The 16199-nt window shown below is 37.1% G+C and overlaps 2 protein-coding genes across 2 annotated transcripts in view; both read left to right on the top strand.

The window, feature by feature from the left end:
- The window catches only part of iqch (IQ motif containing H), a 29976-nt gene extending 18365 nt beyond the window's left edge, over positions 1 to 11611 (top strand). Inside the window, exons 15-21 of the mRNA XM_041796238.1 lie at positions 335 to 455; positions 2255 to 2541; positions 6788 to 6946; positions 8871 to 8993; positions 10714 to 10775; positions 11239 to 11347; positions 11528 to 11611. Of these exons, the coding sequence (XP_041652172.1) occupies positions 335 to 455; positions 2255 to 2541; positions 6788 to 6946; positions 8871 to 8993; positions 10714 to 10775; positions 11239 to 11347; positions 11528 to 11611 (945 nt within the window). The remainder of the gene's footprint in view (positions 1 to 334; positions 456 to 2254; positions 2542 to 6787; positions 6947 to 8870; positions 8994 to 10713; positions 10776 to 11238; positions 11348 to 11527) is intronic.
- A 1843-nt stretch (positions 11612 to 13454) lies between these two features.
- c9h15orf61 (chromosome 9 C15orf61 homolog) lies at positions 13455 to 14593 on the top strand. Its single transcript, XM_041795863.1, has 3 exons — positions 13455 to 13498; positions 13859 to 14209; positions 14307 to 14593. Exons 2-3 carry the CDS (start codon positions 13867 to 13869, stop codon positions 14432 to 14434), a joined length of 471 nt encoding a protein of 156 aa, XP_041651797.1. The 5' UTR covers positions 13455 to 13498; positions 13859 to 13866; the 3' UTR covers positions 14435 to 14593.
- The last annotated feature ends 1606 nt before the right edge of the window (positions 14594 to 16199 follow it).

Here is a 16199-nt window from a genome sequence, read left to right as displayed (position 1 = left end):
TGTCTCTGTGGATGTGAGTTAAAGCCATTAGACTCCTGAGGCCTTCTGATAATAGGCTGTCACTCACTGATAGACCCTCCCGCAGTACCCGTCACACACTTGCACAGAAATTGAAGCAGCCACCAAAGGTCTCAAGGATAACAAGCAGTCACAGGAGTCATCCGGATAACACAAGGGCATTTCCAATAATGCAGTCGACAACTAGAGAGCTTTGATAATGGGACAGAATAAAGTAGCCAGCACTTGTTATGGACTAGTGTTTGAATTAACAAATGTACGTAAAGTCCTCAGATGTGTCACCAACTCATTTGCACCTTTACTTTTCTGTCTGCAGGAGTCTGTGCTGCTCAGGTATTTAGATGAGATCCCAGAGTGGCTTGCCCGTTACGCCCGCCCAGCTAAAACCTCCTACTATCCCACCTGGGCCGGTTTCCTGAAGAACTTCCTCAGGCAAGGTCAGATTACTTTTGTCAGGCACTGAATAAAATTCACCTGCAAATACAGACCTTTTGAATTCGTTAACAGTCATTTTATTGCCAGATGTGACTTGGTTGAACTGAAAAATTAAAGCTCCTGTGAGGAGATTTTGGCTTTTAATGTCTTAACTACTGTGGTGGCGTTGTAGGTATGAACAGAATTCGCTAAAAAAATTAACCTTTATTTAAATTTTTCCATGCCAAAATTTTCCCATGAGTACATTGTTTGAAAGTTAAGAGAAATCAAAGTGGCATGTTTTTCTACATGGCAAAATCAGAAGAGTTATTTCATCACCTATAGAGTTGAATGTAACACTTTCAAAAGTGTCAATATTATTCAGCACTACACATATATTTTACACTACAACAAAGTTAAATCAACAGTGTTGATACTTGAAATTTAACACTGGTCAACACTGTTCTGTGTTGATTTTACATAGCACTAGAGTGTAGTGTTAAAAGTTTACTCTATCCAGTGTTATATTTCTAACACTAAATAAGAGTTAATGCAGCAAAATTGTTAGTTTCCAACAAATTCACACTGAAAGCATTAAATCTAACTCTAAAAATTGCATTTATGTGTCCACTCTTTTGAGTGATGATTTAACATTTTGAAAAGTGTTAACATTTAAATTCTTGTAGTGTTAATTTTCTAACATTCACAGAGTTGTTTTTTTTGCACATTATAGTGTCCTTTTTGCACAATTTTGTGTTATTCCCATTATACATTGGATGTAAATTTAAGGTATTAATAATTTCAGTTATGTACACAGTACTTCACATTCTGAATAGAGATAGCCACCTCACATTATAGATAATCTGTGGCACTGTGAGGTACCATATGGCAACTGTGGGGCAATGAGGCTACTACATGCCCTGAGCTGACAGTCTGCACTCTCTCCGTTATTGTAGATCATCCATAACCACAGTCAGGAAGTGAGCAACTTAGTAGATAACTTCACTCACGATGCAGGAGAGTTTAACATCAAAAACAACAATAATTTACCAGAGCATGTGCAAATGAAACCCCGGCAGTGATCACTGTACAACAGGTAATATCTAAAGACACCCAACATTTAAACACATTTAAACACTCTGCAAAAGGGCACCATGGGAAAACTTCATCCCCAGATTTGAAATGGCAGTGGGCAGAGCTTAGATCAATTGATTCTCCACAGAATTATATTAACACTGAATGTAACAACACCATGGCTGGACTAAAGGGTGGGCTGATGCTCTTTGGGGTCAGTATGATTTATCTTTTTCTATAACATTACTGTTTACTGTTCCAGTTATGTCTTCCAAAGCATTGCCCCCCACAGCTTGAAAGTTAAAGTGTTAAGAGGAAACAAAACTTGGGCACCAAAACAATTGCTTGGATATGCAAATAATTGGCAAATCAAAATAATTGTCAATGAAGATGCTATGTAAAAAAAAAAAGCTGAAAAACTGTGGTAGCTTTACATATTAAGGGGTACAAATGAGTCCTGTTGCGTCATATTCAGCCCGTTGTGATGGGCTGGTTTTAGTCAGAAATTCCAGGGCCAAATTTTCTTCCCAGTCCAGCCCTGATTAACACAGTCAAATCAACATGGAAAACCATTTACTCTGAATGGAGTTAAGATTAGAAGTGATAAGTGATCCCACTTTTTCCACAAAGGGCACCAAAATCCAAAAACAGAAAGTTTCTCACAGGAGCTTTAAAAGAAGATAGAAGAAAGTCAGAAGTTGACTAACTAACTTTTGGTTGTTTATTCTTCTGCTATCACTGGTTCAAGGCGGTGTTGTGGAGGCCTTTCCACCCTCAGAAAGTCTCACCTGTCTCACGGTAGACTTGCTGCTGGAGCCGGGGGGTGACGTCACCATACTATCCTGTGGTAACCAGCTTCGTGGCTCCTGTCAACTGAAGTCTTTGGGCTCCATTGTTCCTCAGACCTCCATCCACCCTGACACCTTAAACTCCATCTGTATGCGTGTGGGCCAGGCCTGTCTGCAGCGTCTTATTGTGGGTTACATCTCCGTGGATCTAGCTGCTTTTGTGAACCCCAACACCATGGAACAAAAGGTGAGAAGGGGGAGACGTCTTTAGTTCATGTTACCAAGACAATAATGTTCCAGGCTGTCACACCACTTGGTAACATAGCTTGCTATTTGCACCTTATCGGTGAAAGAGATCAATTTTTAGGCTGCATCAGGGATCTATATACGCAGATAGGTGCCTCCCCTACTGCTCCCCTGGGGTTTGGAAAAAGGCAAGGCAAACAGTGGGCACAGAGACCAAATGTGTCGCAAGGCCATCTAATAAACTGTCAGGTCTTATTGTGTCGATACACTGATTCCACCATTTAAGGCCTGCCCTTTAACCTCACAATGCCGAGAAATTCAGAGGCACCCATCCTTCAGACAATAGGTCATTCTAAAGTGATTTGTGTGGCTTCACAGGGACGACCTGTCAGTTTTTAACCCCTCACTGGTTACTTGTAGCAGTCTGCTGAAATTTCTTCTTTTTTCATAGCCAGGCGCCATCAGAGCCTTATATCATTTGTCAGGATTAAGTTTTGTTGAAAGCTTCTTGATTTATGATATTGGAAATTGACTGGTTTATGATGGTTTAACCTCTGCTCCTAACATGTGGCTACATTGACTGCTTATTGATCCAGAGCTGTAAAATGAAATGCTTTGTTTATAATATGGTCTATAAAATACTCAACCTGCACTAGAAAGCTCTAGTGTCACTTTACAGGGATATAAAAGGGTAAAAAACAGCACTGAACAGTTTTCTTTTTTGAATTTGGTTATTAAGAAATAAAAAGCAATTCATTTCCCTCTATTTCAGTATATTTTTGGATCAGCATCCTGCTATTAGTTATTTTGTGTCCTTACTTTTGCAGCTTTATCTACTGTATGTTTGCATTCATACTGAATTTTCACAAAAATGGATTTGGAGTATACACTAGCTAAGGGTTTTACTGCCACTAGAGGGTAGTATCTTAGTTAACACAGTGTGAACTAAGCAGTGTTTGGGCAATGCAATTATTTCCTTAACTTTTTTGGAGCTAAAATTTTGTTTCATTTAATTAGTTTTGTTGGCTGAAATTTTTTTCAGCATTTTTTCATGTTCTGTAGACTTTTATCAAATGTAATCATTTTTTTTAATCCTTCACATATCTCCCTGTAATTCTGAATTTGATATGTCAAATCTTTTTAATATTCAGTGGCACTCAAATGATAAAATGTGCTATCTCTCAAATTACTCTTATGGACAGAAGCTGCACTGATCTCTAACAGTGGAAAGTGATATAATAGCAGCCTTCGATTTAATTTTCATTCTCAGTGTTGACCTGAAATTAAATGGGATTCACTAACAGCATAATTAAGAACAGACTATAAACAGCGTGTGCTTGAATAGAAGCAGGAACATTAAAGGCAGATTCTTAAGCGTCTCCCCTCACACAGAGCACAGACAGCGGAGAGCCACATGGGCAAACCTGTCTGGATTTAAACATCAATTTAGATTCAAACCTGTTGCTAAAAGCTGCCTACTTTATTTGATGTGAAGAAGTGGGTCACATATGTTTGCCCTTGCAGTCTTCCCTCACATTGTGGAGCCGTGGGGCCCCAGCTGCAGCATCAGGGATTTTAATGAAAATGCAAGGCAATAGAAAACAGGTACAATCCAGGCTTACATTTGCCACAGCTTTGTTAAAAGCAACAATGAGACATGGGGTATGATTTTTAGTCAGTCTGGTGAATGGCAAGCAGGGAGCGTTTATCACACAGGCTCAGGTACCAACCTGATGCAAAGAGATGAGCATGAATCTGGTATGAGCTAAGTCTGAGAGTAAGGGCGACTGACTGGAGGACTCACATCTGATGTAAACATGAATACACAAGGCCTTTAATTCTATTGATTGTCTTAAAATGTGCTATTTGACAGACTTTATAGAGTAAAAGGTACCATCTCTTCTTTTTTATTCAGCTCTCATATACAGTAGCTGGTTTTAAAGCTTGATTAAAAAGGCTGGAATTGTACATCTGGTGTTTCCCTTATTTCACTCAATGAAAAATTATTTAAGATGATCAAATACAATAATAACTTCCAATAAATAATTCTGTCAGATCAGAAATTGTATTAACTTTTAAAAAAATGTAATGTAATGTAATTGTACCACCTGACATGGACGATGTATCACTCACCTCAGCAAAATTGTAATCGATTAAACATTTTTTGATATCTGATACCTCTACTATAATCGGCAGTGTGTCTGTCTGTCTCGATTTGCACGCCACAATGTTACTCCAATTGTCCCCGATACCTAAAAGAAAACTTTTCAGTGTGCTGGTTCGAGACTGGTGCCATGAAAAAAATCATAAATACTAGTATGTACAGATTATCTATAAAATCCCAAAATCTTGCGCCAAGTCAGCATTCAGGGACTTCTACTGTTCTTCATTTACCTCAGATGTCGGAGTTGGGAATCATGTCACACCCTATATGAATACTTTCTGCGAGCTCATTTACCTTAATAGAAGTAAAGTTAATATTTTTGGAGCTTTAAATAATATTATTGATTTCATAAAGTGATACTTTTTGAAATTTCACCACCTGAAACACAAGTTGCACCACCCAACAATTTGCAATTAATTTTAAACAGGTAAAAAAAAAAAATTGACACGTATTGATGTTTTTAATCTTAATAGAAAGTGGACATGTGTGTTTTTTATGATAAAATCAAGGGTTTGATGGTAAATTAAATTTTTTGGGTTGTTTTACAGTGCATGTACCACCTGACATGGAAAGTTTACCTGCTCACCTATGACTGAAAATGTGTTTTTCAATCTTTTCTTCAAAAGGATCTATAAACCATTGCACTTGGCCATAATTTTCATCTGAAGGTAAATGGATGATAACTTGAAAAAAAAAAGGTTTTTCGATGATCCAGATAACCCTATATTGATCAGTTTTAATGACATTTGTTTTTTTCAAACATAAAATCATACCAAAGTATTCTAATTTGAATTTCTTACAAAATGCTATTTTGAACAGTATCAGTATTCTGTTCATTTACTCAGATGGTCTGGCCACCTGACATTTTAAGAGTCAGAGATGCAAAAATATGAAATTAATTATATAATTCAAATACATATACTGACAGTGTATTCAAACAAAGTGTTTTTGTAGAACAAACTGATATATGCCTTGAGTGGATTATTTTTTTCTAAAGGAAATAAGAGATTCTGACACAGTAGTGTGCACGTCATGTCATTGACCCTTCTGAGATCTTCACTAGAGTATTTTGTTGGACAGCTCCTCTAAAAGAATAAAATTTTTTTATTCTGACCTGAACTAATGAACCATTAAAAATCAATTACGTCAATAAAATAATAATTATAATTATAATAGCCTTCAAATTATAAAAATGTAAAGATTTTCTTTTCCTCTGTCAGTGCAGGATGCTAATCTTGGAGGCACACTGATAAAATATACAAAGATGTCATTCTGGAAATGTGATAAGCATTTTCACATTTCTCCATACATTTTACTGAAGAAAGAAACCTGGACTCAGTTTAATCAATAAAAAAATACTTCTTCATCATGAATGAAAATGAGCATTTTTAAGCATTTTTACAATATATTTGAATTTAATAGAAATTAAACAAACTAGAATGGCTGTAAAGGTTTAGATATCTGTGCGTTAGTGGAGATGAAGTGCTCAGGATCGAACGACTGCATGCTTCAGACAGGCAGCAATTTGCATTCAGTGGCAGGAGCGTTTACTTTGACAAATAGGAACAGCAGAAAGGAGGCAGCCCACTGCCACTTAGTTATTAACAACTCCTTCACTGGTGATTTATTTGCCACTTTTGAAGAGAGGGCATAGCTATTAGGTTATTATTGGGAAAATTAGCCCTGTTTAAGCAGGAGGCTACGACCATACCTGACCCCTTAATATACTTATAATGATGCCATTTACCATACAGATCTGGACTTAGCTTCTCATCAGACCTGAGCACAGCGAACTAGCCCAAGGCGGACTGAACCCAAATACACAGTGAGGGATCTACTTTGTGCATGTGTCATTCCACGGCTGAATTACCTAAAAGTGTTGCACACACAACATTTACAGTATGTTTTTTTCTTCTACTGCCTCTCAACTGGATGAAAGTGAAAGAATTAAAAGGTACAGACCCCTTTTTGTAAAACTGAGTATTTGTGGTAACATTTTGAGGTTCCTCTTTTGTGATTAAATTGGGTTTACCAGGCCTGTTTTTCTCTGATGTGACCTAAAGCTCATGATGTTTCTGTGCAGGTATGGGCTATTGATCTAGACTTCAAATACAGTGATCAGCTGGCCATGACCCAGATGCTTCTGATGATGACTGGAGGAAGGCTGAATTGCCACACAGGCTGTTTAGAAGTACCACTGCCAGTGAAGGAAAAATGCTGTGAACACCAGACTGCTGCCAAAGTACCTTTTTATATTCACCTAAACTCAGTGTTAGAGGGGAATGTCTTTTTAGCTTTCTTTTTCATAAGTATTATACTTGCTTTTTCTTACACTATATTTCAAAATAGTTTTGTTCATTTTTTCTTATTAATCTATTTAACTTTATTTCGCCTTGTTAGTTCCACAGAGATAACTTTTTAGAGGGAGAGCTGACCAAGAATGGCAGCAGCACAAACAGTTTTAGTCTAAAGGAAGCCTTGAATTTATAGAGCATAATTACACGGCTGCAGTAATCACAAAGATAGATCAATGTTTTGCTCTTCATTTTTGTTAAATACAACTAAATACTGTAATTACGCACTGAGCTCAATTGGTGTTTAGGTGCTGAATTCATTATCATTTTGATGGATGAGCCTAAATAATCAACACATTAATAATTCATAGCATTTTCATTATGCATGTGTATGCATGCTTGAACACCTCATCAACCTGGTGCCGGGCCTTAAACAAAAGACTTCTTTTATTAGCAGTATGCCTGAGTTTACGCTTGTTAATCTGCGGCTTGTATTATTTTATCAAACATTAATTTAGTCGGTGGCCTGGTGCTTCAGTGCGGCAGTTGAGCCACCGCAGTGGTTAATGGCTTTAGCAGTAGCCATCATTAGGGCCCTGCATATTACAAACACAATTAAACCCCTGTTGGACACTTTTATTGTTATGTGAAGGTCCTGTGTTTGACAACTGTAAACACACAGCCATCACAGCGAGTTATGGGCTCTCTCCTGAGCTCTGAGCGGCTTAGGCTCGCTCTTTCCCTCTCCCAAAGGTGCAGGGAATCAAGGAACATTTTTATCCTCTTGAGCCCTGCCACTTTTAAGTAATCAACCTCTCTGCTGTTGCTTATGACACTCACTGTACATGCTCTGAACAGATCTTTTGTGCTGTATTGTGTGAATCCTTTTGTGCAGTCAGACATGCTTTTGTCTCAGGCAAACATATTTAGTGCTAAAACCACAGTTCCTTTGATTGACACGGTACAGTTAAGCTCATTTTGTGTTTGGCATGTCTTCCAAGTGTTAATTGTTCCCTCCTTCAGTTAATTAAGAAAGGCCCAACAGTTTACCACATGTGCCCCAAACGCATCATGTTTACTAATCACATAAACTCCCCAAACTCGGCAGTGACCCCAAGGACGTGTACGCAGAAAGCTTGTAATAGTTTTGGTTTTTCATTAGTTTCTATTTTTATTTTGTTTTCACTTTCTGTGTTTGATTTCAGTTTAGTTTTTATCAGTTTTGACTGCTGGTTTGTTAGTTTAGGTTGTTTTTTTTTTTTTTTTGTAAAAATGCTTCATTTTAGTTTCGTTTTTATTTGTTTTGGTGTTAGTTTTAGTTTTTTTACAGATAGATCTCAGGGCTGAGTGAGTGTCAGACATTTTGAAAACATATTAAAACAGGCTACTCTTCACTTATCATTTTATGTATTTAAAGATGATGTTTAAATACAACTCCAGACATAAAACTACCACTATGTGAAGTCTTAACCAATCAGATCAGGCAATTTTACACTCCCCAGACATGGGTGAAGGTGCCAGTCAGTATGGTTGTGTCAAAGACTAAAACTAAGGATATTTGTCTCCATTTTTATTGTAGTCAGTTTTTTAAGCGCACTATGCAGTTTTAGGTATTTTTTCTTCTTTTTGGTAAAGCTTAGTTTTTATTTAGTTTCAGTTAACCACATTGTTTTTTGAATTTTAGTTTTAGTTATTTAGTTATAGTTAACTATAACAACCTTGGTAAGTGGTTCAGCCATCTCTATTCTACCCGTTTTACATGCACCACAACCTTTTTCATTCAAACCTGGTTTGAGATTAATGGAAAATTGCCTGCTTATTATTTGCTATTGCTCTGCTCTATTCCTTTTTCTTGTGTCTCCTTTGCTGCAGAATCTGGCCGTGAATCGTTATGCAGTCATTGGGAGCCACTTGTTTCACTCAAACCTTTCCATGCTGTACCATAATGTGTTTCTCAAGGTGTGCAAAGCTCATGGCATAGGATTTAACAAGAAGGTAAATAAACAAACAAACAAACTCTGAATTCACGTATTTGTTTTTAAAGCTCCTGTGAGGAGAACTAAGAAGTATTATTGTATCAATTAGCAAGCAGTATGGCAGTATTAATTTTTAAACTAGACTTGATGCTGAAACCACTCTGTGACCTAAAAAGAGCAAACCAGATCATCATCCACCAGCTACAGTGGTCTATAGATCATTTTACCATGTCATATTAGCTCTTAGCAGGGTTGGAAATTAACCTGTCCGTCTACTTGCCACAGTAGCTGGTGGATTCAAAATCTGCCAGCCACAAACATTTTTACCAGCCACTCTATTTTAACAAGTATCTTTATTCAATAGGGTATAATATTATAATCAAGGCTTCAAGTATTCAAGTTGTAGGGTATTTGATAAGAAAAAGTTGGTGCATAAATGATCCAAGCTGTCACTCATTTGTTCTGTACTCGACCATGCTACATTTGTTGTGCTTTCTGCCGGGGCACTGTAATTTCATAGGCATTTTCTTGCATAATGAGTGTTAGACTTGGTAGAGTTAAATATTTTGTGCACAATTTCTGCAATCCTATCCCAAAATTCAGGCTCTGTTTAACAACCTTGGACTAGCGACAAGCAAGACATTGGTCCAAACACACCTTAAGCAGACACACCAGCTGCAGTGGAGAATTACTTTTATATGACACAGAGTCAAAGCATCCCAGAACACAGCTGCGTGTAAACATTTGACAGCAGCTCTGACACAGAGAGGAGGAGGAGAAGGTGGGTCCGCTCAGCTTTGCTTATAAAGTCACCAGGAACAAGAAGAAAAAAATTGGTTTTATTTATGCCGTTTACTGTAACCGGTTAGGTCAGGTTTCTTTTACTTACCTGTCTTAAAAGGCTGGTAAGTTTAGCAAATTCACCTGACACTGCTCAAAAGTGCATACATTTGGCTGGTGGTGGGTGCTAATGTCCCATCTTGCTCTCTTAGTTTTCTTAGATTTTGTCTTTAGCTAAGAACAAATGACACATATTTAAACGTTGGTAAATGTTAGAATCTTCTTTAAAATTGCATAAGAGGTCTTAAAATCAATATTCTCTCAAGAGAGGTTGGTAAATAAGACCCAACATTGTTGATTTCTATGTAGTTATTTTATATGTCCATTATACTAATGAGTTGATTACATTGCAGCCAGAAAAGCCTTCACAGTTTTGCTGTTATATATATGACGCTTAAAATATGACAAGAAAAGATTTTTGTCACTTATGAATGCACATTAAAGATGAGCAAAGAGATAAGTTAAGTTGTACCTTTTGTACCAAAAGCAAGACAATTCAAAATTTCCTTGCAGGAGCTTTGACATTGTTACATTTTCCTAATTTTGTAGCTATGTCTAATTAAACTACACAGACTGTAATATCTGAAAAGATTTAACGGTTATAATAGAACAGTCCTGTCAAGAGATTCCTGGACTCTGTGAGGGACTAGCACCTCTGTTCACATAAAAAATGTCAACGTAACTGTTTCTTGACCCTTGCATCATGGGTGATGTAGTCACAGGGGAAGAATTATGATATCTCTCATTCTAAAGCATTTACATGGACATTTTGGGGGTAAAACTGCACTGCCTAGACCTGACAAGGTTAAATTAATTCATTTTGAATGTGTTTTTTACTTTTTTTGACTACAGTATGTGGTGATGGGGATGTTCTTCTGACTCTGTGATTTGAATTTCAGAGAAAACAAGGCACTGTGTTGGCTCTTTATGACAGCATTGAGCAATGTAAACTGGGAATGATGTAAGTATTTTTACAGGGTTAAATTCATGTTCACACTCTTTAAAAAAAAATCTGAAATACAATATCAGAAGAAAGAGTTCAGGTTTAGTTGAACCTCACTCTGTTCAGATAAATAAGCACATTAGAAACAGTAGAGGTTTAAGTGGATTGAAGACATCCTCTGACTTAAAGGAAAGTCAGTTCCTTCAGAGGATTAAGATGCCACCTCTGGCTTTGTTAATGTCGTTGCAAAGTCAAAAAGTTGTTTAGCAGAGGGTTATTTAACATATTTATCACTTAAATCCTTTAGCTTTCACAGTGCTGTAACAGTTAAATCATGCTGTGCTCAAGCCCCTAAAGACTGAAGATGTTGTCTGCTGGAAGTTTCATTTAACCAGCACCATCAGACAAACGAGGTGATTGTTTCTTAGCTGGCAACATGGGGAACATTAGTAAACTCGTTTGTTTGGGGTGTCGTTAATAGGACCGTCTCTGAAGATCTCCAGGGAGCTTTAGTGACCTTTGCTCAGAATCTGTCAGTTATTCATCAGGAAATATCAGCCTCTAAGATGCAAGGAGAAACCAATTTCAAGGTACCCTGTTAATGACTTAACGATCTCTCCTCATCTATATAATTAAACATGCATATTCCATGAAGCTCTGCTCAGCAGGCTTGTTTCTGCCGGTGAAAGTGCAGCAGAATATTTAAAAAGTTTATCACAGAGATATCTTTTGAATTTGAATTTCATTTGTAGTTTTATTTGTTGTTTTAGGAGCTGATCAAGGAAATAGAGGAAGTACTGCAGACGACTTCACAGAACAGGATGAGAGCACTGGAGGATAAAACTGCTGCTTAAACAGCTGCTTCTCTTATAAAGCTGCCAAGTTACATCATCATGTGTCTGCGAGCGTTAATGTTAAATTGTGTAGTGGAAACATTCACATTTGATCACGCAGAGACAATAAAATAAACTTCTGAAGGAAAATGTCACAAGCTGTCATGACTTTCATAATAAGTTTAATAGTAAATAATAAACCCTACAGTGAGTAAAGACAGAGTCAATATCTTAATTCTACAGTGGAACCACATTTATTGATTTATTGTGTTTACATTATATATAAAAGTTCTAATTTGTAAAAGAAAGAGCAGAATAATTCTGCTTTAGTTGTGCTTAAGTTGTGAGATTATACAAAGGAGCGTGGTAAAAGTAAACTGTTTTGAGATGATAGAATAATGAATTACTGCTGAAACCCTGTGGCTTCAAATTGGAAAATAAAAAGTCCATTTAATAAATTCAGACATCATTCCTCTGAACCCTTTATAGGGCAATCATTAAAATACTAGGAAAATTTGAAATTCACGTCCTGTAATATTTTTGTGGACATTCCAATACTTTCTTTTTTTATTTTTCACACACACACACACACACACACACACACACATATATATACATATATATATTTATTATGGTGAAAATAAATATACGGTTCCTTCCCCATTTATTGTTTAAAAAAAAAATCCATAAAGGCTATGCATATGAAGATGTTGATGATTGAAAATAAACACATAGAATGCCTAAAGAGTATTTACTTGCACAAATTATTTAATACAAAATATTCACTTTACAAGACATGGTGAGGTTATCTTAAGATTGGTACCTGGAAGCAAGACATGACTAGCTTCAGAATACTGTATAAATGATGGTGGTACCACCTGTTTTTATATTATGATTTCATCAGGAAAACTATTATAATCAAATATTGTATTACTAAGTGGATTTTAGCAGTGATTAGGCTCACAATAAAAATAAAAACTGATTCATGCACTTTTAACTAAACTGTTATAATGCAGTTAAACTGACTAAAACTTGGACACCCTTGATCTAGAGCCAAACAAAATGCAGCCATCAGGCTCCAACCCTTGCAGAGGGTTCATTCTCCCCAGGGAAAGTTAATAATTAACATGCTATTGAACATTTTCAAAAAATAAATGATGATAGTAGTTTATTTTGATATTTATGTTTTATAGGTTTATCTTCTGTGAGTAAAGTACAGGGTAAACAGTCATTACTCCAGAGGTGGAAAAAGTACACATCTATTGTACTCAAGTAAAAGTACTAGACTAAAAATCTACTCAAATTAAGTAAAATTTACTTAAGTTAAAGTTTACTTTAAGTACTGTGCAGTACTGAGGAGTTGTACAGTTAAGTATGATCTTTCCTTTTTGGCAATAAGAGAAAAAATCTCCAACCAGGTTATTTAGGTAAAGTCAAACCTCCATAATAAAGTTAACTAGACGGCAAAATTGGCAGTGCTAAATTTTTAAAATATGACAGAGCTGCACTAACTCTTGAAAATCTGTGGCAAGACTGGGAAAACTAAATCAGAGTCAGTCTATAGCACGGTTATGCATGTGATGAAGGTCATGCTCTGTGCATCCTTTAGGAGCACTTCAAGTCACAACAAGTTATTCTGGTTAAAACTTACTTATGTAAGAAGTAAAAGTATTGATTTTGAAATTTACTCAAAAAAGTGAGGGTGCCCAAAAACTAATTTATTGCAGTAATTTGAGTAAATGTAATTAGTTACTTCCACCTCTGGTCACTTCACACAAGACAGGACTAAAACCTCCGGGGCACAGGTGAGCATGCAGATAAAAGAAGCAGGTTCTCTTTTCTAGTGTTGTTAGGGGAACACTCTGCTGCGCTGAGTTTCCACACGGACGACTTTGACAGGAGCACCAGGTCAGAACAAGCAGAAATGTAGTTCTTACAGTAATATTCTCACATGTCTGTGTTCGGCTCGTGTATTTTGACATTACAGCGGGCTAGGTCGTGTTAATTTTACAGTCTGTATTGTTCGCTAACGTTAGCTGTCATTAGCAGCTCGTGTTAGCTCGTATAGCCCCCTGTGTGCAGCTTCAGCACCCGGCAACCCTTAGAAGGACGTATGGCTACATAATGTCTGCTGTAGCTTTACTTTCCTGCCTTCACATTCGTTAAAATTAATTTATTGCTCGAAGAAGCTCGAACTGTTAATCGTTTGCATGCAGATCAACATGGTAACAAGCTAAAAGCAGCTAAAGTGTCACACTGTACCACTAGCTTTAGCCATGAAGGAGTTTCTAAGGAAGGTGCACAGCATCTTTCTGAAGATCGTCCTATTTCCGAGCACATTTGGCAGGAAGGCCCCGCGTCCAGCAGCCTCAGAGGTGCTCACCTGTCACTTACAGCAGAGGAAACTTCCCCCGTGGACTTCTTTCTGTGTCCGCTACAGCTCCGTCCACAATGACCAGTTTGGATTGTCCAATTTTAACTGGAAAGTTAAGGAAGCCAACTACCACATACTGAGGACAGGCTGCTTCCCTTTTATAAAATATCACTGTACCAAAGCTCCACCACAGAACCTGGACTTTGAGGACAAGTTTTTCACTGTGCTGAAAGCTATTAATCTAGGTTAGTAAATGTGTTTTAATCCTAATCCATTATTATACAGATGGATTTATTTTATGACACTCCAGATTCGTAAAGCAGCTCTACTCTTTTGTTTCAGGTATCCCATGTTTGGCCTATGGCATTGGTTGCTGGATGGTGGTGGGAGCTGCAGAAACAGTGCAGACAAGTGTTGGACCTGTCACAGTTTATTTTGCCTACAAAGAACAAGAAGGGGCACAGTACTAAAACCATAAAACACATGTGCTATGCTGTTGTATTTCAGACAGTTCCCAAGTAATGCTCAGGTGGCTCTGTTGACAAAAGTGCTATCCATGTCATTAGTGCTCCCATTGTTTGACTGAACAGGTTCATTTTGTGTTTAATTATTAAAGATTTAAAAGTTGCAGTGAAGAAGTCAGCTATGCATGTTGTTACCCTGACATACAACACTGATGTTTATTTGGGAAGCTTACTATCCATTAAACTTTAATAGAAAGTTTTGGATTTCTCCAAGAATGGTATAAATGACTCCAGGATGTTTTCACAGTGGCATCAGCGAATGTTATATCAGATAACCGTACGTCTTCACAGTCTATTTAAGAACAAATTTTTGGAACAAATATAAAAGTCAAGTGATGTAACTGCAATCCTTTTTTTTTTTTTAAACATGCAAGTCATAAAGTCAGTATGGAGATGAATCAAAAGATAAACGGTGTTTTCCTTCATTGCCCATGCCTTAAAGGCTATTAATAATTCATCTCAGTGGTACCAAGTGGCATAATTTATTCAATAATACCATGTCTTCTGCTTCATTTTGTGTGACAAATGCAAGAATTTAAATAACTCTGGCTCATTTATTTAAAGGTAAATTAGTGATCAGTCTCCATGCAACAGATAGTCAATAGTGTTAGAGAAAAACCAGTGACAGGACAGCTCTGATAAAATAGGTTTTAATTACCAAAGTGTGCCCTTTGTACAGAGACATATCCATCCCTTCCTTCAGGCCCTCTCCGGCCTTTGATTTCTGGTAATGTGCTTTGCTGACAGGGCACGCTTAGCTCTCCTGCAGAGTCGTGCTCCCTCTGAGAGGCAGCTTGACAAACTGCCATATTGATTTCTTCACCCCTCAGCATGTCCTGCTAATAGCATTTATCAGCGACCTCAATTTTCTGGCCTTGGCCTCTTCATTTTTAGCAACAATGAAAGTGAACGAATAATTTCTTGTTGTACATGTAAATCAATGCACCTTTTGACCTTCTTCACACTTGAAGCCTACAATATCGGCCTACATGCTGTTTATGGTGAACAGCCTCTTCAAATGGGTCATGTTTTGTAAAACTGGCTATTCTGACTCAGGGTCACTTACCTGGGTAAATAAATTTAATATGAAAAAATATTCTTTTTAATGCTCCTGTTCCTTACAGCCTGTATTATTTTTTTTAACAATGACCAGCACTTTCCTGACAGTCATTTCCTCTGACCCTGACCCTTTAAAAATGATTTCTAAAAATCTCTACTTTGCCAAAGTAGTCTTCCGTGTCACTTAGACTCTGTGTAGTACTTTTTTAAAGATTAAAAGTTATGCATTATGAAATATTCAGTTTACAGATGGCACTTTGTCCATGTTTTGTCCATTTTGCAATGTGCAAATCCTCTTTCAACCTTAGTAGGAAAGTCATCATCTGTTTTATAAATCTCTTGACTCATATAAAGCCAGTTACACACTGTGGGTGGATTATCTTGTAACCATAGCTGTAATTATTTTTTTTTTCTGCTGCTGTAAATATTTTCAGGGAGTGTCTACCATTCCCAGTTATGGCTTTCCGCAGACCACCCTAATAAAGTGACTTTACTAAGAACAAGTATTTAGAAACATGGTGTTTATCTTCTTAGCCACAAAGTAATGTTATTACAAGTCCATATTCCATCAGGTCCATCCGGGGCACTGTTTGAAGGTGGTTTCACCATCAGACAAAGGTAGATGACTGCCTTGAGCCTTGTGCACTGAGGG

The sequence above is a fragment of the Cheilinus undulatus genome, linkage group 9, assembly GCF_018320785.1.
Source record: "Cheilinus undulatus linkage group 9, ASM1832078v1, whole genome shotgun sequence".
In the NCBI taxonomy this organism is placed as follows: domain Eukaryota; kingdom Metazoa; phylum Chordata; class Actinopteri; order Labriformes; family Labridae; genus Cheilinus; species Cheilinus undulatus.
This window is presented reverse-complemented; position numbering and strand designations above follow the sequence as displayed.

What these genes read in the sequence shown, in the direction of transcription:
- c9h15orf61 (XM_041795863.1), top strand. Translation starts at nt 13,867, where the DNA reads ATGAAGGAGTTTCTAAGGAAGGTGCACAGCATCTTTCTGAAGATCGTC. An exon ending in GCTGAAAGCTATTAATCTAG is followed by an intron (nt 14,210 to 14,306) that starts GTTAGTAAATGT and finishes CTTTTGTTTCAG; the next exon opens with GTATCCCATGTTTGGCCTAT.